The sequence below is a fragment of the Mustela putorius genome, unplaced genomic scaffold, assembly GCF_011764305.1.
Source record: "Mustela putorius furo isolate JIRA1106 unplaced genomic scaffold, ASM1176430v1.1 tig00003858_pilon_pilon_pilon, whole genome shotgun sequence".
Lineage (NCBI taxonomy): Eukaryota > Metazoa > Chordata > Mammalia > Carnivora > Mustelidae > Mustela > Mustela putorius.
In genome coordinates, this window is record NW_025422010.1 from 36,061,171 (window position 1) to 36,086,912 (window position 25,742).

The 25,742-nt window shown below is 35.7% G+C and overlaps 1 protein-coding gene across 5 annotated transcripts in view; it reads left to right on the top strand.

Annotated features, from left to right (window-relative positions):
- PIK3C3 (phosphatidylinositol 3-kinase catalytic subunit type 3) overlaps positions 1–25,742 on the top strand; it is a 140,950-nt gene that overhangs the window by 77,810 nt on the left and 37,398 nt on the right. For 3 of the 5 annotated variants that reach the window (XR_006602097.1, XR_006602096.1, XM_004752236.2), the window contains exons 14-21: positions 1,117–1,222; positions 2,714–2,830; positions 7,285–7,416; positions 9,580–9,708; positions 10,384–10,453; positions 12,716–12,780; positions 18,596–18,680; positions 25,328–25,402. Coding sequence is in view for 3 of the 5 variants with exons in the window: in XM_004752236.2 (XP_004752293.1) it covers positions 1,117–1,222; positions 2,714–2,830; positions 7,285–7,416; positions 9,580–9,708; positions 10,384–10,453; positions 12,716–12,780; positions 18,596–18,680; positions 25,328–25,402 (779 nt within the window). In the remaining 2 variants the exon portion in view is untranslated. Of the gene's footprint in view, positions 1–1,116; positions 1,223–2,713; positions 2,831–7,284; positions 7,417–9,579; positions 9,709–10,383; positions 10,454–12,715; positions 12,781–18,595; positions 18,681–19,843; positions 19,882–21,322; positions 21,370–25,327; positions 25,403–25,742 lie in introns of those variants that run through there. The other 2 variants (XM_045065574.1, XM_045065575.1) reach the window with 2 other exon arrangements.

Sequence of the window (25,742 nt, forward strand, 5' to 3'; positions counted from 1 at the left end):
GTGGCTGTGACTTGAGATTTGAAAAGCATTATCAGATTAGGTAGTTGAAAAGTTTCATGTGATTTTTAAAGATAAAACAGGGTGAAGTTAAGCTTAGCAAGACAGAAAGAGTTCTGGCACAGGAGCCCCAAAGTCCTGGGCTCTGATTTCAGCACAGCCATTGTGCTGTGGCCAAGACACAACCCCTCTTAAGTTTCACTATTGATGAAATAAGCAAGTTGGTCTAGATAGATCTGTGTTTTTCAAACTACGTGTTGTGATCCACTGAAATCAATTTACAGGCTCATGATCTACTATTTGTTATTTAAAGAAAAATGAAATAGAAGAGAGTAGTAAATATTAACATAGAATATTGTCTTGTGAAGCTTTTTTGTTTTGGGGCATCTGTGTCGCACATGGGGCTGTGTGTCCTGAGTTGTAATATAAAATATGTTTGTTAGTATGGCTTGATGCTATCAGAACAGTTAGAGAACATTGGCCTCTATGATCTAATTCAAATCCTTGGCTATAAGATTTGGTACTTATAGAAGCAGTCCAAGTTTAAGAATATATTTAAAATTTCTTTAACCCTCTAAAACCACAATTTTGTAATACACAAATGGGAGATTATATATGGATTTTTGAGAAATGGGGAGATTGGATGGGAAAAACTAAATTTAAAATTGTATTCATTTTGCAGAGGTATATTAATGAGAAGTAGCTCAGTGAAGTTCTCATAATAAGAGAGCTGTACAGAAGGACTACATAGATTTTGAAAATATTATTTGTGAGTTACTTGGTAGATATGTGAGCTTAGATGATTTCTGAATATGGTAATGCTGTATGTACCTTATAACGGATTAGGAGAAAATGCTTCTTTTGATCCCAAACTTTTTAGAGACTCTAGGATATCATACAAATTAAGGCATTATTATTATTAATTTACCTTTTATAAATGATTGTGTGTGTGCCCTAATTTTTTACTTTTAAAAGAGTGATGAAAAATATGTTTCATTACTTCCATTTATTTATTTTTGCAAATGTGAACTAGCCTGATTGAGTGGAAAAGTAGAAATATTTACAAAATGAATCCGACTCTTATTTCACCTCTTATGAATGACTTAACATATTTTTAAGGTACGTGATTGTGGAATGTGAAGATCAAGACACTCAGCAAAGAGACCCGAAGACCCATGAGATGTACTTGAATGTAATGAGACGATTTAGCCAAGCATTGTTGAAGGTAACCATTTCGTATGGGGGTTGGCAAAAACACCAGGCATGGGCCAGATCTGGTCTGTTGCATGTTTTGTTATGTCCCATGAGCTAAGAGTGGTTTTTATGTTTTAAATGGTTAAAAAAAAAAAAAAGAAGAAGAAGAATATCTTGTGACATATGAAAGTTATATGAAAGTCAAATATCAGTATTCCTACATAAAATTTTATATTCATTTGTTTTCATATATTTATGGCCACTTATGTACTGAGGTAGTGGTTGAATAATTGAAATGGAAACTGCATGGCCAACAAGACCTAAAGTATTTGTTCCTTGGCCCTTTATAGGAAGTTTGTTGACCTCTTATTTAATGAAATAAACCTATATATGGAACAAATTCCAAAGATTTGCTCTTTTATTTCTTCCCTCTCATTTGTTATCAAGACTAGGTACATTTTCAGAAATCTGACAATGCTCATATTGCAGGTACTTACTACGTAACATATTTTGCTTCTTAAACAGTTTTTAGAATCTATGTAAAACCATTTTTTCCTCTTTGGTGTTGTGATTCTTAAAGTGCTGTGGCACAGTTCAGCCAGCAGAGGGTGCATGGGTAGTGAGGACCCTCACAGCACTGATCTGTGATTTGCTACAGAAATAATTAACTTCATAGCATCTTTTATCTGCAATTGCAGATAAACATGTTTCATGTTTTTACTACTTTAAATCTCATTTTATTGAAATCTTGGAGACTAAACTTTTCTATAGTTCTCAGAGCTCAGAGTTTCTCTGCATTCACCTATTGGCAGATAAAGTAGTTGGTTTTCTCTTCTAACTTCAATTCTGCATTTACAGTTTTTGTTATACTGTGAAGAAATTTTATTTTCTCTGAGCTTAAATTTCCTCACCTTTGAAATGAGGATAATAACAGTTGCCTAGCCACCCTTATCAGTGTAATTGGGAAGATTAAGTGAAAAAATGTATTTTATAATATTTTATGAACTGGGAATTCACTGCATAAGACTTTATGGCATTTAATTTTTATGACTTATATTTTACTAAGCAAGCATGCATTATGGTACTATTTGAGAATGCTTTTCTTTTTTTTTTCCAGTAGATTTTTTAGTCCTTGAAGATGATATTGTTTCTGCCATAGGCCTAGTGCATTTCTGAAGACATCACAGGCTTCCAGATATTTATTGAGTGAATGAGTGAATGCATTTTGGGTGAACAAATTCTCTTCTCACATGGTTGTATGTGAAAAAAAGTGCTGTTTTTGATAGATCAGTATTTGCTGAAGGCTCAGATAGTTTTCAACTGTGGAAGAGTTGGCAGTGTTTAAATAAGCCAGCAGCTTTCTCATTATCTCTGAATCAAGATAATTAATCTTTTTCAATTTCACTTTGTACTGAAGTTTGTAAGCTATTAGAAGAATAAATAAAGATCACCCATGCTATTAAAGAAACCCTGATCATTATGCTACACAGAACTAATTTTCCTTTCCTTTGAATCCCTTCAGGGTGATAAGTCTGTCAGAGTTATGCGTTCTTTGCTGGCTGCACAGCAAACGTTTGTAGATCGGTTGGTGCATCTAATGAAGGCAGTGCAGCGTGAAAGCGGAAATCGTAAGAAAAAGGTAAACCTATGGGCTTTGCTTTTTGTTTATTACTAATGATGTTTCAGTATCATAAAATACTGAATTTTGGTACTGTCTCTCTGGGTTGATATATTTTATGAAATTCTTATGTAATTATAGCAGTAGGAAGACTTACAAGCACTGATTACATACAGGATCCTGTTTTATGAATTTGTGTATGTACATATATGTATATTGATTTAATCCTCACAACAACTCTGTAAGTTAGATGCTATTATATAAATTATAAAAAAAAAGTGGGAAAGAGGTTAAGTAATGTTTTGAAAATTCTTTATTTAAATTCAGTTTAGTGAACATATACTGTATTATTAGTTTCAGAGGTAGAATTTAGTAATTCACCAGCTGCATGTAACACCCAATGCTTATTACATCAGGTGCCCTCCTTAATGCCAATCACCCAGTTACTCTATCCCTTGACCCACCTTCTCTCCAGCAACCCTCAGTTTGTTTCCTAGAGTTCAGAGTCTCTTATGGTTTGCCTCGCTCTCTATTTCCATCTTATTTTTCCTTCCCTTCCCTGTGTTCGTCTGTTTTGATTCTTAAATTCCACATGTGAGTGAAATCATACAGTATTTGTCTTTCTCTGAATGACTTATTTTGCTGAGCCTAATAACCTCTAGTTTCATCCATGTTGCAGATGGCAAGATTTCATTCTTTTTGATGACTTAATGTGTGTGTGTGTGTGTGTGTGTGTGTGTGTACACACATATACCATATCTTCTTTATCCATTCATCTGTTGATGGACATCTGGCTCTTTCCATATTTTGGCTATTGTGGACATTGCTGCTATAAACGTTGGGATGCTTGTGCACCTCTGAATCACTATATTTGTATCCTTTAGATAAATACCTAGTAGGGCAGTCGTTGGGTTATAAGGTAGTTCTACTTTTAAGGTTTTGAGGAACTTCCATACTGTTTTCCAGAGTGGCTGCACCATTTTGCATTCTCACCAACAGTGTATGAGGGTTCGAGGGTTTAAGTAATTTGTTCAGTGTCCTCAGCTAGAAAGTATTACAGTTGAGATTTAGTCCCAGGCATTCTAAATCCGTATTATTAATCTATAATGCTTTATTGGGTCTCATTTTAAAATTTTAGCGTCTTAGTATATAATGTGTTTGATGTGGAAAGACCTCTGCAGATCATGGAGACTGGAACTACTCTGAGAGAATAAAGGTCCAATGTGACTTGCCCAGGGTGGCACAATTAATTGTTAGTAACAGCACTGGTTTTGCTTCTGTTCTAATGGCGAGGACATGGATCTTTCTCTCAAATAAGGCTTCTGCTTGCTGAGTATCTGTTCTTCATATGTCATTCTCCCTCATCATTAGCCCAAATGGTATAAAGAATTCACTTGATACCTTCTCTTTAACTAATCCCGCCATAGGCAGATCTTTCTTGGTGACCTTTGTGAAAGAGCACAACACATTTTACTGTTATCCAGACTTGTGAGAGGAAAGTGGAGAGAAAAAAAAGTGAAAAATGGAGTCAGGAGCTCAAAGGCAGGGGATCAGGTCTAAAGAGAAATACTACTAGATGAATGTGCAAAAAATAATGTTCACAAAGTTAAGAAGGAGAAAATAGGCTGAAGAGAAACACATTTTTATTGAGATGACTTTTCTTGTCATTGCTGTGAAAAAAATCAGAAACCATGGTTAAATAACTAAATCCCTATTGCTATTCATTCTGGAGCCCCTCTCCCCATTAGGTGCCTATGTGAGGAAGCAGAGTGATCCCACACACCCACCAGCAGCAGTGCGGTCCCCACAACTGTCAGTGTAGGCACGTGTTTAAACCAGTTTGTGTTAGTGTGGCATGCTCTTCTATTTGTCACTCACATGAATCTGGCTGCACCTCAGTTTTGGCTGTATACCCATTTAAGGTATCACTTAAAGCTTCCCAAAATAAATTTTGTTTCTGCCACACATCCTGTTTTAAACCAGACAGTCCTAAATATAGTCTTAATCTTTGGGCTTAAGATCTTTTCAGACTTGTTTTTTTTTTAAATGATGTGTTAAGGACAATTTTGTTAATGTAGATTTACTAGAAACAAGCCCTGGCACCATGCAGAAATGCCAAGATGGCTGTCTACTACTATTATTTGTGTTATTACTAGTAATGATGAATTCAATACTGCTAAGAATTTGAAATTACATGTAGCACTTTTCCATCCCCCCATTTCCATAATGAGTTTGGGAGAAATATGTCATGCTGAATGCAGCAGCATTAGATACATAGGAACGTTATCTGTGAGTTATTAGTAACATGGGTAAAACAAATGATAAAGTTTTTGCAGTATTGTTTTTCTTTGTTGATCTCTAGTTTAGAAGAATTCTGTTGAAAGAGGTCTCTGAGTCTAGATATTGGAGTTAAATAAAAATGCATTTCCGTCAGTACTTTCTAACAATTTAATTATGGTACCTAGGTGGCTCAGTAAGTTAAGTGTCTGCCTTTGGCTCAGATTATGATCTCAGGGTCTTGGGATCGAGTCCTGCATTGGGCTCTCTGCTCAGCAGGGAGCCTGCTTCCCTCTCTCTCTCTCTGCCTGCCTCTCTGTCTACTTGTGATTTCTCTCTGTCAAATAAATAAATAAAATCTTTAAAAAAAAAATTCTGTTCTTAACAGAGCTTTTGAGGAGACATTAAATGGAATAAGTTAGTGAAATATAGAATAGATACTGTTGTATACTATGGAGAAAAATAAAGCAGAAACAGGAAGCAGGAAGTGCTGGGTTTGGGTAGTAAGGTAGTGTTTTACCTCTCAGTAGCGTGGTCAGGAAGGCCTCACTGGGAAGTTGACATTTGGACAAAGACCTGAAGTAGGTGAGGGAACAAGCCATGGGCATATCTAGAGAAGACTATTCCAGCCAGAAGAATAGCAAGGACAGAAGCCTGATGTGAGAGCGTATGTGTGTTGTGTGCATGACATATTTGTGAACTAGAGGAAGCCCAGTGTATGTGGAGTGGAGGAAGGATGGGCAGGGTGAGAAGTAGGAGAAGAGGACTGAGGACAGAGATAAGAGGGAATTGGAGAATATATCCTTGTAAGCCATCACGAGGACTTTACCTTAAACACTGAGTTCACATAGAAGCTTTGGGGGTTTTGGAAGAAGAGAGTTGACATGACCAGACTTTGGTTTTAGCAGCAAAAAACCCGACTCTAGTTGTTTTTGATAAGAGACTGTAAGAGGCAAAGTTGAAGAAGAGCTGTCAGGAGGCTACTGCAGTGGTCAAGCTGAGAAGTGAGGGCAGCTTGGAGCCCAGGGCTTAGAGCAGTGGACGTGGTAAGAAGTGGCTGGATTTCTCACCTTTCTTTGATCTGTTTTCTGGTTATTTTATTGTTTATTAGTACAACAATTAGAAATTGGTCATAATAGGATAACTTGAAATTCAGGTTAATTGACGTTACTTCTTATTTGTATATCTGATCATACATTGGGTTAGGGAATAGATATACTGATTTTTTTAAGGGCTTTGTAGAAGTTTGTACCGGTTTTCAGTTGACCTTAACTTGGACTTTCTGCAATTCAGAGGAAGAATTGGAATATTACTGGAGGTGAAGAATCTTTCTGTCTTAGTGGTCCCGGGAGCATATTTCTGAACTTCCACCTTACTGATTGCAGAGTTTGCTCCTGTGACACTGCATCCTCTCAGTAGCTTTATAGTTGAAATGCTTTATGTTGCTAGGATCTGCAGGTCAGGTTTTCCCCTTTAAAGAACAAACACACCTGTTAAAAGAATGCAAGACTCTTGAAGCTTTCAAGTGGATTGTTCTTTTGAAATTGACTGGAAGGACTTGATCTATGCAGTATAGATGCTGCTACATGACAAAGCCATGTGACTTGAAATTTTCAGTTTCTGAATTCTTGACTCAGTGGCAGTATGCATGTGAGCTGAAGAAAATAAATGATGATATTCTTAGGAAAAGTAGATCAGACAGATCCAATGAACAGTAAAATGTAGGGTTCAAGTTCCTCCAAGTGAATTGTTTACTTTTTAAACCTGAAATATGCCCTGGAGCAACATACTGAAATTCTTGCTTAATATTTCATCATATAAAATTAAGCTTCAAATGAAACGAGTTTCTCTTTGTGGCTTCACACATCCTTTGAAAACAGAAATGGAGTTTTAAAATCTGGCATGAGTGTATTCCTTATTCTCAGTTGCAGCAAGAGAAATGTATTGCCTAACCTTGTGTAAATCTGGTTCTTCACAGTCAAGTCGCTCCTCTTGAAGTGGGCCACTGCTCTCTCTCGTCATGCAGATTCCGAGTGTGAGTGCTTGTCTCTTAGGGGTGCACTGTCTGCTTTGTGTTACTTTTATGGTGCTTTGGAGACATTTTAAGTTAATAGGAGTAGTCTTTATGTCTTTATCATGTGTTTATAAACTCCTTTTTCATTTTAATGTAATCAGTTCTTTCTGATTTGTTCTCTTAGAATGAGAGACTACAGGCATTGCTTGGAGACAATGAAAAGATGAACTTGTCAGATGTGGAACTTATCCCATTGCCATTAGAACCTCAGGTGAAAATTAGAGGAATAATCCCAGAAACAGCTACACTATTTAAGGTAATTGTGATGGATCTCTAATGTATATGATTGGAACCTAATTCTGTAAAGCAAAAACAGAGGTACTCCCTTCCAAAATGATTACAGTGCAGATAGTATCTGTAATTTTGTTTGATATAGTAGTGCTAGATAAAAAATTACCGTTTTCTAATCATTGTGTTTTGATTTCCCTGTAGATACTTTTATATGAAATGTGTCAAATATTTTTTTTATCTGTGGGTTATTTTTAATCTTTAATTCTTTGAATGTTTTATTAGACCCACACCTACTTTTTCAATGTAAGCTTTTAACAAAAATTTTTTACTTGCAAAACTTGTATTACCTATTCTGTTCATAAGTTCATATGGTTATAGTCTTGGTTAGCCTTTTCACATTTCTTGCTCTGATATTTATTACTGTGACTTAAATTTTTTTCTTGTGCTTTCAAGTAGTAATTCTCTTTAGTTCTTGATAGCATGCCAGACTTTTTTTGGTTGGCCACAGCTTGGATATTTAGAAAAACCTGATGGTAGCCACTCTCTCCAGTTGGGCCAAAGTACTTGGTGGGCATCATTATCTGTGAAGCATCATTTTCTGTTGGGCATCATAAAGAAAGGTCTCTGAGACATGGTGTTTTACGTTTTGTGATTCTAGTAGGGGAAGGGCATATGTTGCGCTGTAATACTACTTTGTACCAGAAATGAAAGAGCTCATAGGACAACTACTTACACTTTTTAATAAAAAGGGATGTGACTATAGTAAGAAGTAGTTTGGATTTTTTTTCAAGGGTGTGTTTAAAGGCAACCTGTGGCATCCCAGATCACACAACTGAAACATAAGTTTTTAAAGTAACACTGAACCTTTCTGCATGTTATAGACTCTGATAGTTTCTATTCTTTTAAGAATTATTCTGGTGTATTACATTTTAAATATAACTTGCAACTTGTTTACTTGGTTTTAAAACTCATTCATAGATTATAACCTGCAATTTGAAAAGCACTGGAGCAGGAGATAAAATGCAAATATTTCTTAGCTTGTGCTTAAAACCCACCAGAAGCTGAGATTTTAAAAGGTACACACAGACATGTAACAACTGGTATACATGTGTGTACAACTGGTATTCCTTTGGGCTGGAAGTCTCAAACAAGACAAGCTTCTAATATTCTCATTCCCTGAAGACTAATCAAGAGCAGTATATCAAAAAGGTAGTTTTATACCATTTTTTGGAAACAAGATGGGAAAAAATATTTAAGACAGAATAGGAGTTGTAAGAGTGTGGTATAGGAGTGTACATCTGCCACAATTGTTAGGTGGATTCTGGACCCATTTTCTTCTTAAATGTGTAGTATTATAATTACGTCTTAAATGCACAAAGTGGATGGTCAGTAAGCTATCATGAGACATATTTTTGATCCTGATTGCCAGTCTTTTTGTTTGTTTTCTTACAATCCTTAAAGTATGTAAGCATTCTTAAAAATTCTGGGTTAGAGTTTAGGATTAATGGTTCCAGGTCATTTACTACATAACTCTTGTCATAGTAATTCTTAATCATTTTGGGGTCACAAATGCTTTTGAGGTAATTTACAAAATACATTTTTTGCTTGAGGTGATAAAAGGATACTCTAAATTGAAGATAATTTAAAATTCAGAGTTTTAATCCAAAAGAGGTTGTAAGTTCTGAACATAAATTCACTGTGAAGCATTTTTTTGACACCTTTACCCCACCATTTTATAGGAAAGTTTTCAAGCATACAGCAAAGAGTAAAGAATTACATGGTGAACAACTAGATAGATACCTATTGTTTTGACTTTTCTTAACATTTTACTGTATTTGCTCTGTCACATGTCTTAGGAACTGTGCAAAGGAAAAGTTATCTTTATTTTACAAGTGAGGAGACAGGTTAAAGAACACGTGAGAGGTCACCCAGCTAGTATCTGGTGGAACTTGAATTTCTGTCACTGACCCTAGAGCTCTTGTTCTTTAAGCCATGTAATCTTCTGTCTGGTAGCTCCCTGATTGTTTTCTCCAAAGTATCTGATTACATCTTGTTGCCAGCCCATCTGGTTTCTTTAGGTTCTGGTAACTTACTTGTTTACCTTACAGGTCACCATTTCCTCCTGTGTATAGTAAATCCTTGTGCATTGATTTATATCCAAATTTGAAAACAATATTTTTATTTCCAGAGTGCTCTTATGCCTGCACAGTTATTCTTTAAGACGGAAGATGGAGGCAAATACCCAGTTATATTTAAGCATGGGGATGATTTACGGCAAGATCAACTTATTCTTCAAATCATTTCACTCATGGACAAGGTGACTATATAACCTTATGTTGGCAGGAAACATTTTTTAATTTTGGAAAACTGTGGTTTAGTGTATACACTGTGTATGGACTCAGAAGTATTTTTAACATTCAGTTACAATCCTAGGAAGCTCAGCAGTTTCTACTTGACCTTGACCAAGTGTAGTTGTTTTTGTACACTGCAGAGTGACTCTTATGATGAGTATTAAATGAAACTGCATGCATTTCTTTTTATTAAAACTTTCTTCTCAGCTAAGTTCTTTTGATGTCATGTTTAGTAATTCCCTTTCTCTTGCTAGATATTTTTGTTCTTTATTTTTTTCTTTTTATTCTTTAAATTGCATCCCTGCCCGTCTTTAAATCCTTGCCCTCATTTTCCTTTTTGTGAGTTCTGAAATACTTAGTGACTAGAGAGAACTGCTTAAATGAGTTGGAGGAAACCTACTGTTCATTGAAATCTATCAGCAGTGATTTAGAATAAGATAAAAAAATTTGGCATACCATCAAGTATGTGCTTAATAAGTTTATTTCAATGATCTAAGTAAAATTAACTGATGAATTTAGTTAAATTTCAATTTAGATTTATTGCCTAAATCTCTTACGTTAAGCTATTACAATACTTGCCTACAAAACTTTTTAGAACAGTCTTTATATTTGGTTAACATATTTTATCTTTTCATCAAAAGCTGCTACGGAAAGAAAATCTGGATTTGAAGTTAACACCCTACAAGGTATTAGCCACCAGTACAAAACATGGTAAGTTTACGTTACACCATGGTTTTTTATTTCAACATCCAACGAGGCTGCTTTTCCTCTTTTAATTGAAAGTGAAGAACATTAGAGATTGAATTAATTTGTAGCACTGAAGACTGATTGTGCCTCTTCTTTTCTCCCTTGCTTCCTCTTAAAAACATTAAACAGTGTATCTGTAAGGAAAAATTAACACCTTTTGTACTGTATTTATTTGCCTTCAAAGCCACTTAGAGTTCACAGTAGTTTCTTACATAGTAATTTTTGTCCTGAATCATCATTTGAGAGTTACTATGATGCAAAGTGGCTTTGTATTGTGCTCTGCTTAAAAAAGCCACTCAGCAGGGATGCCTGGGTGGCTCAATTGGTTAAGCAGTTGCCTTCGGCTCAGGTCATGATCCCAGGGTTCTGGGATCGAGTCCCGCATCGGGCTCCTTGCTCGGCAGGGAGCCTGCTTCTCCCTCTGCCTCTGCCTGCCTCTCTGTCTACCTGTGCTCACTCACTCTCTCTCCCTCTGTCTCTGACAAATAAATAAATAAAATCTTTAAAAAAAAAAAAGCCACTCAGCAAATGATGATGCCTTACTAACTAATTTTTTTTTAATATAGATTTATGGCATCTAAGTCTTTCTAGGATGGAATAACCTCTGGAACTTTGATAGATGATTCCTTAGGAATGCTTACCTAAAACCCGTTGTAAATTCCCTAGTCTTGTTCCTCTCAGAGCTTCCACCTTAGGTAACTGGGAACAACAAAAGTATCTGTTTTAGTTTTCCTGGTCTTCCCGGGGCCACCCTCAAATCTTTTTGGTGGGATAATTCCTCTTCTCATTTTTCTCTCAGAATGATCTTGTTGGGTGTCTGGGTGGCTGAGTGGTTAAGCATCTGCCTTTGGCTCAGGTCATGATCATGGAGTCCCAGGATCGAATCCCACATCGGGCTCCCTGCTCAGTAGGGAGTCTGCTTCTCCTGCTGACCTCTCTCCCTCTCATTTTTTCTCTCTCTCTCAAATAAATTTTGAAAAAATTAAAAAAATATAATAATCTTGTTTAAAGTGTACTTATATTCTTTGACTATCCTGCATAAATTGATTTATTTACTTCCTTTGGCTCTTTGGACAAACACAAAAGCCTTAGCTTGGTTCACAAGTTCTGGCTTGCTGTGACATGCTCATGTGCCCGTTTCTCAAGCCTCTCTTTTGGCCAGTCTCCCCCTTGCTTCCCAGGCGTTAGTCACACGGGCCACCTTCCATTTTCTCAAACACACCATGCTCTTTTCAGGCTACGGTTTTCATGTATGATTTGGTCATCATCTTTAGCATCCATTCCTCCACAGCTTTACCTATTAACTTTCATTATCCTTCAAAACATGGCCCAAATGTCTGATGCCCTCTGATCTCTGTGGTGGTTTATGTCTCCCTATACTTTTCTCTTTCATAGAACCCTCTTCTTCCTAGTATTTATCCCAGTAACACTTGCAGGCTGATACAGTCTGTAAAGGCAGGGTCAAAGCTATGCTTTTTATGTGGCCAAGTATTTACTACATGGGAGAAAGACAATAAATATCTTTCAAGTGAATTAATGCAGACTATTCCCTGTTTGTAATTCAGCAATGAATGAGACTTTCCTTACTCTAAAGGAGTATACAGTAGTTTCCTTCATTCAACTTTGATATTTTCATAGATTTGTTGTTTTATACTACTGTTGTGGTCTCTAGACTTACTACACTTACCTTTTCTCCTTCTTGTTCTCCCATGTAATGTCCTCTTCTCTTTCTTTTTGGTACTATAAGGGTTTTATACTTTCTTCTTCTATCATTTCTAGGAAATGTTAGAAAATGGAATATTAGATTAAAAAAGCCAAACTACATAATTCAGTTTTAGGCTTAGGCAATTGATATTACATAACTTAAGATTTCTTAAAGTGATTTTAAATTAGGAATATTTTTAATTGGTATATGTTACAAAAGTACAGAAAGAAGAAATTTTTGTGCCCAATTTAGGAAGCTTAGCTATTATTTTCTCTTCCTTGTATACAGTAATGGAAACTGTCCTGGAGAAACATACAGATAAATCAGCTTTATTGAAATAAAAGTTTTCTTACAGTTCCTGTGACTTAAATGCCAGTCTAAGTATATTGTTTAGAGACCTCTTTAAGTTGTTCAGGTATGTAGTGTATGCATTTGAAAATGAGGGTTATTCTTAGTAGAACCATTATTTTTATTGCTTAATCAATAGTTGTGCTTAATTCAGTGCATATATTTCTGTGCAGGCTTCATGCAGTTTATCCAGTCAGTTCCTGTTGCTGAAGTTCTTGATACAGAAGGAAGCATTCAGGTACAGAACTAATTTTAAATGAGTTATATAATTCTTGAATATATTACTTTTCTAAAAATTGCAATCTTTATAAAAAATAAATACAGTTAAATGTCTCCTTTTATCACCATTTCCCCCTCACATTGTTTTCCTTTCCTTGGACGTAAACAGTGCTAACAGGTGGAAATTCTTTCTTGTTAGTACATACAGGTACTCAATTCCTTCAGTGGTGCCTGGCATGTAATAGGGAAGCAGGAATTAATTAAATTAAAAATATATTAGTTTATGGTTATATTCCAAATTAGGAAAATTCTATAATTTTTTAATCCTAATTGAACATTTGATTATTTCCAATTTTTGTTGTCATTCAGAACAGTACTACATAGTATTGCTCCTACATGGTTCGAACATTTGTTTGTAAGACCCTGACTTCAACCATAAGAGACTCTTAATCTTACAAAACAAACTGAGGGTTGCTGAGGGGAGAGGGGTTGAGTTGAGTTCTGGACATTGGGGAGGGTATGTGATATGGTGAGTGCTGTGAAATGTGTAAGCCTGACAATTCATGGACATATACCCCTGGGGCAAGTAATACATTATATGTTAATAAAAATAATTAATAAAAAAAAATGACCCTCCAGCCTCATTGCTGTCCTTTAATGTAAGAAAAGGTAAGCAGTTTCTAGAATCATGACACGTGTGTCTTTGAAATTTTTTACACTTTAAATACACGGATTACTTCTTATCACATCTCAATAGTTTATTTTGGTTGTTTTTTAAATACGATTTTTCTTTTTTCCAGTGGGAAAAAAGTATGTAATTTGCACAGAAAACCCAATATACCTGAGATGAAAGATAATATGAGAAGGACTTGACAGGATATTTGCTACAGTGTGTTTTTGTCTTTCTTAGTTTAACATGTCACAGTAATTCAGTATGGAGTTTAGATTTGCAGAAAAGCATTACTCTGATTTCTTGGCAAAGCAAGTAGTTATTCTGTTCTTTGGTTTAGGGAACAGTCACATGCAGTGGTTAAAAGCTCAGGCTTACTGAAGTCCTTAAGGTCTCCCAAATATATAGTAAATAGTGAAAGTTTTACTTCTTTGTTACCAATTCAGATGCCTTTTATTTATTTTTGTTGTATAACTGCCGTGGCTAGGACTCCCAGTACTATTTGAACGAGGGTGGTGAGAGTGGACATCCTTGTCTTACTCCTGACCTTAGGAAAAAGACTGTCAGTTTTTCCCCACTGAGTATGATGTGAGCTATGTTTTTTTTTTCACATATGGTCTTTATATGTTGAGATTTGTTCCTTCTAAACCCACATTGTTGAGGGTTTTTATCATGAATGAATGTTGTACTTTGTCAAATCTTTTTGTGTATCTTTAGAAATGATTACAGGATTTTCATCCTTTCCCTTACTGATGTGACATATCATGTTGATCAGTTTGTGAATATTGAACCACCCTTACATCCCAGGAATAAATCCACTTGATTGTGGCGCATGATTTTTCTAATGTGTGTGTGTGTGTGTGTGTGTGTGTGTGTGTGTGTGTGTTTAAGATTTTATTTATTTATTTGAGAGAGAGAGAGTGAGAGAGAGAGCATGGGAGGGGAGAGGGTCAGAGGGAGAAGCAGACCCCTGCAAAGCAGGGAGCCCGATGTGGGACTCGATCCCGGGACTCCAGGACCATGACCTGAGCTGGAGGCAGTTGCTTAACCAACTGAACCACCCAGGTGCCCTCTAATGTATTCTTGAATTCAGTTTGCTAATATTTTTTGAGGATTTTTGCATCTATGTTCATGAGAGATACTAGTTTCCTAGAACTGATAAATGAATTCAGTAAAGTTACAGGATGCAAAATCAATATGCAGAAATCTGTTGCATTCCTATACACTGATAATGAAGCAGCAGAAAGAGAAATTAGGAAAACAATTCCACTTAAAATTGCACCAGAAATAATAAAATAAAAGACCTAGGAATAAAAGAGTTAAAAAAGACCTGTACCCTAGAAGCTATAAAACACTGGTAAATTGAAGATGACACAAGGAATGGAAAGACAATAATCCATGTTCAGATTGAAAGAACAAATATTGTAAACATGTCTACTATCCAAGCAGTATGCACACTTAATGCAATCCCTACCAAAATACCAACAGCATTTTTCACAGAACAAGAACAAACAATTCTAAAATTTCTGTGGCACCACAAAAGATCTTAAATAGACAAAGCAGTCTTGAAGAAGAAAAACAGAACTAGAGGTATCCTAATTCCAGACCTTAGATTATATTTTACAAAGCTGTAGTAATCAAAACAGTATGGTACTGGCACAAAAACAGACATTGATTAATGGAACAGAATAGAAACCAAAGAAATAAACCCACGATTATGTGGTCAATTAATCTTTGACAAAAGAGGCAAGAATTTGCAATGGGAAAAGTCTCTTTAACAAATGGTGTTGGGAGAACTGGACAGCTACATGCAAAAGAATGAAAATGGGCCACTCCTTACACCACATACAAAAATAAACTCAAAATGGCTTAAGGACTTAAATGTGAGACCTGAAACCATAAAAATCCTACAGGAAAGCACAGGCACTAATTTCTCTGACATCAGCTATAGCAGCATTCTTTTAGAGCCATCTCCTGAGGCAAGGGAAACAAAAGCAAAAATAAACTGTTGGGATTACATCAAAACAAAAAGCTTTTTCATAGTAACAGCTATGAAGTAACAAAACTAAGTGACAACCAGAAGATTTTTGCAAATGACATATCTGATAAAGGATTAATATCCAAAATATATAAAGAACTTACACAACTCAATACCCCCAAAATCAAACAATGCAATTAAAACATGGGCAGAAGACATGAACAGACATTTCTCCAAAGACAACATCCAGATGGCCAATAGACACATGAAAAGATGCTCAACATCATTCATCATCAGAAAAATACAAACCAAAACCACAGTGAGATACCACTGCACACCATCAGAATGACTAAAATCAGACTCAAGTAACAAGTCTTGGCAAGGAGTTAGAGAAAACAGAACCCTGGAACACTGTTGGTGAGATTGCAGAGTGGTAGAGCTATTGTGGCAGACAGTATGGAGGTTACTCAAAAAATTTAAAGTAGAACTATCCTACGATCCAGTAATCCCACTACTGGGTGTTTAACTGAAAAATGAAAACACTAAATTGAAGGGAAGGGGTATATATACACCTTTGTTTATTGCAGCTTTATTTACAGTAGCTAAATTTATGGCAGTAGCCCAAGTGTCTATCAATAGATGAATGGGTAAAAAAGAGGTGGGACACACACACACAGACACACACACACACACACACACACCATACACAATGGAATATTATTCCACCGTAAAAAAGAATGACATCTTGCCATTTGCAACAACATAGATGGATCTAGAAAAGTATAATGGAAAAAAAAAGGTATAATGATAGGTAAAATAAGCCAGTCAGATAAAGACAAATACCATATGATATCATTCATATGTAAAACTCAAGAGACAAAACAAATGAACAAAGGAAAAAAAAGACAAAAAAAATATTCCTAACTATAGAGAACAAATAGATGGTTACTGGAGAGGAGGTAGGGTGGGGAGGAAATGGGAAAAAAAAAAAAGGAAAAAAGTTTGTGCTCAAAACATGGAACTGCCTGGGGTTGGAGTTTGGCCATGCAGCTTTTCAACTGTAAACCTTGAGTGGCTTCTTAAGCCTTTGTGCAAAGAAGAGTTAATATAACCGATTTGAGGGTCTTATCATTGGAAAAGCCCACTTGCTAGGGTAGCCTTTGCCTGGTATCTGTGAACTTGGTTTCAGTGTGTTGTTCCTCTGTTCCCTAACTGATAAGAGTAGTTCAGTGTGCCTAGACTGTTTGTGATATGTGATTTATAGCAAACAACTTGCTTTCCTTCTAGAATTTCGGCAGTTGCTAGACAGAGGGTACCTATATGACCAGCTCCCAATAAAAACCTTGAATAATATCTCCAGTAGGCTTTCCTGGAGAGAAATATTGCACCCATATTACTGCCTTTTTTTTAATTGTTGAAGAAAAGTAATAAATATGATCAGTGTATCCCCTCACAGAAGAGAGTCAGGAGGCTTACACGTGGGTTTCTCCAGACTTTGCATGTGTACTTGTCCTGTGATGGATCTACTGTGTGTGCTAAATGTCAGTTGTGGTACCAACCATATGTTGAGTCTGTGACTCCATGTAACACATGTAGGAGGCCTTGAACCCCTAACATACCCTTCAGGTCTCAGTTTCTTCATCTGTAAAATTTGGGTTATAATTAATAGTACCTACCTCTAGGATTGTTTTGAAGATGATGTGAAGTATAGGTAGATCTTTAATATAGTTTCTAACTGAAGTAATTGTTTAATAAAATTGTCAGTTATTATGTTGCCTTGTGCAATTATTATTTAATAAAATAAGGCCAGTGGTAGTTTGTATATTGATTCTTGGTTTTCATATCTGATCTCTGTAAATAGTTTTGCCAAGTCATGGGTTATTCTCATGTTCAACTTCAGTAGATAATTAAAAGCTGTTTTCCAAAATGGTTGTTTTTGGAAAAAAATGTTCCATTTCTCGTTGCTATACATCTTTGCCTAATCTTGGTATTGTTAAACTTTTATTATTTTTTTTAATTTGTAAATTTTTTTGTATTGTCAGACTTCTGAATTTTAGTATTTTATTTTTTGTTTTCATTTGCATTTCCCTAATTACTCACAAGGTTGAGCACTTAATATATATATGTATAGGTCATTTATTTCTTCTGTGACATGCTTAATTACATCTTTTGTTCATTTTACTGTTCAGTTATTTGTGTTTTTATTGATGTATAGGAATTCTTTATATATTCAAAACATAGTCCTTTGTGAAAGGACTTTCAGAAAAGCTGAAACATAGGATAAATTTTTTTTAGCAGTATATTACTTGTATTTTTGAATAATATATACTGTTTTTCTTCAACATTTAATAAGTAAGGGAATAGTTCCAGTTGGTAGTCAGAAACAAAGCAAAACACTGTTTTCCACATTGATTCCAGACTCTTTCGACACTCTAGTGCAGTGTCGAAATTCTTTTGTTCAGTTCACATCTCTCTTATATTTATCTTTCCATTAATTTTCTGTAAGAATTAGCACTTGCATTCTAATTAATTTACAAATTAGCACTTGCATTCTAATTAATTAACAAATTTGGGTATAATTTTACTGAGCTTTTTTTTATTGGCATATAGTTGACATTAACAATATCATCTTGCTTTGAGGTGTACAGCACAGTGATTAGCAATATATAATTATGAAATGGTCACCATGTGACTAATCACCATCTGTCACCAAGTTATTAACAATATTATTGACCATATTTCCTGTGATATACTTTACATCCCCTTATTTGTTTTATAACTGGAGGTTTTTTAATGCTAACAGAAGTTATACTTAAAAGATAATTTTAATAACTCATGTTCATTTTAAGGGGAATATATGGTACCAGAAAACCCTCATTTTTTACATTCGGAAGAAAGGTAAAAGAAAATGATAAATTGACTATAAAGAAATAGCAGTAAATTTATTTAATTTTATGTAATGTTTTCCCTAAGATATGAAAGTAGCAGCATACTTTTTTTTTTATCTTAACTGTCTGTAAGCATATTAATAAGACTTATTCTTGGAGTATACTTTTTAAAGTCCACATTTTATAATTACTGACTAAGCTTTAGATTACACATTTGGTCATTTCTTATAATTTCAAAATGTCTGATTTGCTTAAGGATTATACTGAATTTGTAAACATGTAAATTTTATCTTTTCAGAACTTCTTTAGAAAGTATGCACCAAGTGAGAATGGGCCAAATGGCATTAGTGCTGAAGTTATGGACACATATGTTAAAAGCTGTGGTAAGTTTTTCAAACTCTGCTTTCCATTGGTACGGTGGAGTCAAGGAAGTAGGCTATCCCAATGTTGCCGTTTTCATACACATTTACATTTAGCACTTTGTAGGATTTTATCTTAGTCCTTGTGGGCTGCTATAACAAAATACCAGAGGTTGGCTTATAGGCTGGAAGTCCAGGATAGGGTATACCAGCATGGTCAGGAGAGGGCCTTTTTGGGATGGAAGACTTTTTGTTGTATTTTCATCTGGCAGAATGGGATAGGGAGCTCTGTGGGCTCTCGTTTTTGAGTTTTTAGGATGGTCAGCACCTCCTAATACCATCACACGAGGCATTAGGATTTCATTGTGTGAATTTTGGGAGGATGTAGACATTTTGATCATGGCAGATTAAAATTCTCTATAAGAAGATGATTAAAAGATACAAAATCCTGATAAAAGAAGTCATTAATGTTTTGACATAATAGTAGTAACAAGGTGTAAAGTCTATTTAGTCTTTAATGGGTTAACTGTGCTAAAATTACAAGTTATCTCTTCCTGGAAGCTGTTAATTTTCCCCTAGATTTTCCCTGTGTTTGCTTAACTGCAGTTAGTAGACTGTGGGAAAAATCTCAGCAATAATTATGGTTTAGATAAATCTCAAGAGCTGTGTTAGAAGGATGCCTCTCAAGATATTTTATTTTATGGTGCCTTCCTGGAAATAAGTAAGTGGTAGAATGCCATAGAGATTAATTCATATGTTTTGATCATTTATGCCTACCTATCCTCATGAAGTTTATATTCTAGAGGATTTTTTCAAGATTTTCTGAAGAGGTTTTATTGTTTTTTGTTTGTTTTTAGTAACTGGATTGTTTAAGGGAGGGTTAATAAAGGAGTTGATACTAGATTTGAGCCCTGGACGGGATATGGTATATAATAAGTCATTCTTATTTTATTAAAATTTTATGGTTATGTTCCTGTTTATACCTATCCTTAAGTTAGGGGGAAGCAAGTAAGGGGTTTACTAGACATGCAACAATTACATTTAAATTTTCATGTCATTTTATGTCTTGTAAACTGCTTCTTATACATGGCATTTTAAAAATATTTTTCACAATGTTCCTGTGAAGTAGTACTCTAGATTATTTTAGACAACATAATTTCTCCCCAAATTTATACTTGATGTTGTAGGTTTGGCTTAGAAGTATAAAGAAAATGTAATATTCCTGGGAACTTTAGAAGCACCAAAATAAAATATGTATGTATATTAAAATCCTTTACGGTTTTGATCTTACTTTTACTGAAGGAATATAACATGTTACATGTAACTGTGTTTACCCGTAAAAATGACCACATACAGTATAGATTTAAGAACTAAAAAAAATCAAAACATTCCAGAGAAAATGTATTCTTTCTTTTTTATTTACCTTTGCTCTCCCACTCTGGATTTTTCTTATCTTTCTCTCCTACCTTCCCTGCTTTCATTCTTTTCTTTACTTTTCCTCTTTCTTTTCTTTCCTGTTTTTTCAGACCTTCAGTTCTGTTTTCTGTTTTCTGAAAAAATTACATATTATTTAAAGACAGGCTGGACATCTAAGATTACTCACATGACAGATCATACTGTCTTTTATAACAAGGCTTGCCAATCAGATCTCCTGTACATGGCCTCTCTGTGGCTTGGGCTTCTCAGAACTGGGTTCCAAGAGGAACTCTAAGAGACAGGAAGTAGAAATTGTTGGTTTCTGAAGGCCTGGACTGAAAAGTCACAGAGCCTGCCTGGACCCAAAGGGAGGGGCTGTAGTTCCTACCTTGAATGAAAAGTATGTTAAAGAATATGTGGCTTGGGGCGCCTGGGTGGCTCAGTGGGTTGAAGCCTCTGCCTTTGGCTCAGGTCATGATCCCAGGGTCCTGGGATCGAGCCCCATGTCCGGCTCTCTGCTTGGTGGGGAGCCTGCTTCCTTTCCTCTCTCTCTGCCTGCCTCTCTGCCTGCTTGTGATCTCTGTCTGTCAAATGAATAAATAAAATCTTTAAAAAAAAAAAAAAAAGAATGTGTGTCTCTCTTTTTTTTTTTTTTTGAAAGATTTTATTTATTTATTTAGTTGGCAGAGAACAAGCAGGCAGAGAGGCAGGCAGAGGGGGAGTGGTAAGGAGGCTTCCTGCTGAGCAGAGAGCCTGATGCAGGGCTCGACCCCAGGACCCTGAGACCATGACCTGAGCCAAAGGCAGAGGCTTTAACCCACTGAGCCATCCAGGTGCCCCTCTCTCTTTATCTTTATCCAGTTCTCAGTATCTTGTTACATGAGATATTTCACATGCTTTCCAACAATTACCTTGTGTCTTCTTACTGAACTTTTAGATAGTTACTGTAAGCTTTTTTACATCATAAATCTGTTTGATAAAGAATGCTAACTTTTTCTAGTTGAAATATATATACACACATGTCATCTATAAATATTGACTAAAATTTGAAAATTTTAATAAAATTACTAGAACAGTATATTGCGGATACATGTCAGAGTGTTGTACCTTTTATATAGTGTTCTATTTTTTCCCAAGACCTAATGAAAATATGACTGGCTTTTTCATTAAAAAAAAAAAATAGTGATTTAAATTATACCTCTTGGACACTTAAATTCAAATTGGATCTTGTTCCTCTCTTTTTTCCCCAGTGTTACACATTTATTCCTTCCCTGATAATTGATTGATGGTAGGTCTTCTCTTCATCTTATTTTGATTAGCCTTCTGTTTCATATATATCTTGCTGTGTTACAAAATCATCATTTGTGTTTCAGTGAGTTTGGTAGCATTCTGGGTTATATCAGAGGTTGAAAGTCATTACTTTAATTTTTCATTAGAGGAGTTAGTGATTAATAAGTTGTTAGCTACTTTGTACTAGAATCTGGTTATTGGACACTATCATATAGATGTATGTGTAACTTTCATTTTAGAAAGTAAAGTTTTGGGTCGTGGGCAGAGTGTAAGAAGAAAGTAATAATAGTTAGGGTGACATTTCTGGATTATGCAAGGTGTCAAGTCTATATCATGCTAGTAAATGTGAGAATGCTACTTACTCTCACACACATATCTTTACTAAGTAAAGGGAAATTATTGCTTAGTTGTCTAATATTTCTCTGTATTTTACTTTAAATCAAAGTTGTATTAAAAACTAATTTGAATACATTTCACATGGGGTCGTAATACTAATGGACAGCATCCTTTGGACAAGATTCTCTTGGACAGGTATAGTATTTCCACTGAAGTTAAAGAATAGCTTCAGTTCCTCTAAAAATCCCTTGATCTACACTGCCATCCTAGGTGTTCTGAATCTATTATCTGTGTCCTAAAAATTTCTGGAGATCATCCCACTCTTAATTCAAATGTCTTTTTCAGTATGTATTCTTTCTCTTAAGCATTGACAGTTTGAATTATTGGAACACTCTGAATTCACACCCCCACCATGTATATAAATGTGAAAGAGGGAAGATCATATGGTATCTCATTTGACCTAAAAAATATCCATTGAAAACATTTATGGCCCCAGCCCACTGAGGCAGGGTATAAGGTGCTTTTCCATACATTTCCCGTTTCCACTAGAAAATAATCCAGTAATAACAACGAAATGTTATTGTGAAAGCAAATGAAGTGATAGTAGTTTATCAAAACATCTTGCCCTATCAATAGAGACAGGCAAAATTTATGGCATGTCAAGTTACGTAAAAACTTTTAGGTCAAAAGTACTGTTGCTGCACATATGAATCATTACTACTCTGTAGGGACAGCTAAACAATTTGAAACAAAGTAGTGGCAAAGCTAATTTATAATTAACAAAAAAGGACATTGTACCAAACAGTAGCTCAAGTGCATTGGTACATAGTGATGTACTTTTTGAAAATTGCGGTTCAGTTGTCCTTGTAAGCACATTATTAGTAGGAGTTTGTATCCTTCACAAGTATTGAGTGACAAACCAGATTTCCAAGTGGCTCACATCTTAGAGAGCTCAGTGTACTCAGTGCTTATAAGTTCTCTTTGTGAATATCAGACTCAGCATCCCTGGGTAAGTCACTTACTGGGTGTTCTGTGGGGAGCCAATAGTCACTTGCAGAATTGCACATTTGGCAGCAGTGTTAGAGCGTGCCGCTGCTGCATGTCCAAGCCACAGACCGGCAGCTTCGGCTTCGTCTGGAAGCGTGTTCGTGTTGGTGAATCCCAGTGCTTGGCCCCTCATGTTCTGATTGGAATCTTCATTTTAATAGGATTCCCAGGGGATTCTTATGTACATTAAAGCACTAGAGAGGACTTTCCAACCTTCTCTTGTGTATAACAACCTTCTCTTGTGTATGGCCACTGCTTCTAGAAATTCTGATGCAGCAAGACTGAAGTGTGTCCTAAGCATCTGTGTTTTTATCAAGCTTCTAGGTGAGGGTGATGCTTCCAGTCTGTGTCTCATGTTTTGATAAGCTGCTCTGCAGATCAAGAGTCAGACCACTTTTTCTCACAAGCCCTCCATGTAGAAAATACTGTAGCCCAGATTCAGGCCACGTGCAAGAAATATGCGGGGCACCTGGGTGGCCCAATGGGTTAAGCTTCTGCCTTTAGCTGAGGTCATGATCTCAGGGTCCTGGGATTGAGTCCCACATCGGGCTCTCTGCTCCGCAAGGAGCCTGCTTCCTTCTCTCTCTCTCTTTCTGCTTGCCTCTCTGTCCACTTGTGATCTCTTTCTGTCAAATAAATAAAATCTTACAAAAAAAAAAGGAAGAAAGAAAGAAATATGTGACTGGGTGTGGCTGACTTCCAGTAAACTTTATTTACAAACTATAAAAAAAGGGGTCCAACTTTGGCCATCAAGCTATATTTGCTCATCCTTTAAGTCAGTGACCCTCAAGTTCCTCAGTGGATCACTCAGTGTGTCAGTGGTTGAATTCAGCTGAAATTCACATAACCTGTAGTGGTTTATACACACAGGTCATTATCTTTTGTAGGAATCCCAGATGTCAGCCACTGTGGTTGTTTCAGCTGCTTATAGATGTTAGGGCCAGCCGAGGTTTTCGTGATTCTCTTGGCCTTTTCCCTATGTCCTAAATGACTTTTGCCAACACAGTCATCAGGTTTGCGGTCTAGCTAGCCTGGAGAAAAAGCCTAAAAGGCCCACTCCTTGACTCAGTCTGCTCTGTCTTTGAAAACACTCATCACAGAGCTACATTTACTTAGTTCCCTGGGCATGCCTAAGTGCAGGCGAGGCTGGGAAACACATTCTGTTACCTAGGCACAGTCTCACCCCCCACATCCTGGTTTTGTGTTAAGGAAGAAGCATAGAGAGGACAGTGCATGGGCGAATGACTAGGTCCTGTCACACCGCAGGCTCTATTTTGAGAGTAACTGATTTTGTTACAGTTAAGTGAAAAGTATTAGTAGAAGCATTTTTTTGAATGATAGTATGCTTTCCTACATTCTGTACATATGGATATAGTTTCAAATACATATACTATAGAATTTTATCTGTAGAACATGCTTAGTTATTCTGAACAAATAAACTTGAGTTTAAATATCTTGGGCAGTATTACACCTATCTAAATAGCCATTTTGGGGAACATGGGCTTTATAGTGTGGAAGTGGCCTGAGCAAGAACTTTAGAATAAATTCCAGCCCAGTGACCTTGTGCAGTCTTGTTAACTTCTGGAGCCTCAGGTGTTTTCATTTGGATGGTAGTGTAGTACTTCATTGGCATCATTATAAGGGTTAGAGATAATGGATGTAATGTGCATACCTAAGTAACCTTCCATAAGTTGTAACTGTGATTAGTTAATTAATAATTAAAGATTAACCCAGTGAAATTAATTTAGTCATTTAACAGGTGGTCCAGTCTTTTTTTCTACATACTAACTGAGATAAATATGTTTTTGTAAATACTGGTATAGTCATCTGTATGTTTGCCAGTTGTATATCTTCTCAGGCAATAGAATGGAAGAAAATAACCTTCAAAAAGGTGTTATTTGCTTTATTTTGTTTGAGCATTTTCAACACATGACAGGTTTCCAGACTTTTTAGAAGAGAAAGATAAAAGAATAAAGCTAGAGTCAGTGAGTGACTTTGCCCCTGGCTCTGCTCATGTAATTTTTCTGAGTACTTAAGAGGATTATGCTTTGAACTTCTTAAGTGCTGTTACCACTCACATGAATTCTGTTGTTTTTCTATCTGCTGACACTTCACAATTGTTTCTCTAAAGATTTTCCTTTTAAACCCTGCATTTACTTTTGTTATCTTATAGATAATAGGGTAGTGGGATGATTGATTTCATTATGTGTATTTCTGTAGATACTTCTTTTTTGCTGTCAACTGTAACATGTGTCCAATTTGAAATGAGAAGTGGGAGAATCATGTTATAATTAAGGCTGCTGAAGCCTGAATTAACTTTTGATACAAGTGACTTTTGTAATTTGACAAAATTCTACAGGATGTTATTTCTCATGCAAATAGTAATTTATATTGAGTTTCAAGTGATAAACTCTTCATAGAATCAAAGAAGATGCCATATTTGTGAATTAAGGTGAGGTATCAAAAAGTAGTCCTCAAATTGAAATTAAAGTAACACAGACTGCTTTTATATTCATTTGTGTGTTTTAACCTGGTTTGCATGTGTTTTTCACTATTTTTTGTTTTGAACTGTTACTTTGCAGCTGGATATTGTGTGATTACATACATACTTGGAGTTGGAGACAGACATCTGGATAACCTTTTGCTAACAAAAACAGGTAATAACTAGTGGCTACTAGCACATACATACATTTTATATGCCAGTGATTTTTACTGTGGAATCTGCTTAGTAACAAAACAAGTTACATAAGTGGAAATAAATCATATATGTCTTAAAAGTTCCTTTATATGATAACGTTTGAAGGAAACTCTCATCCCTTTTAAGAATCACTTAGTAATAACAGGTGGTCATCTAACCCTTACTTCTAAAAATGCCTCCTTGGGTAGAAGGCCCATAATGTATGCATGCAGTTGAGTCTCTTACTGTAAAGCTCTAGCTAGAGTGTCAAAATGTTCTTTCTCTTACTTACAAACTGTACTTAACTCACATTAACCCTT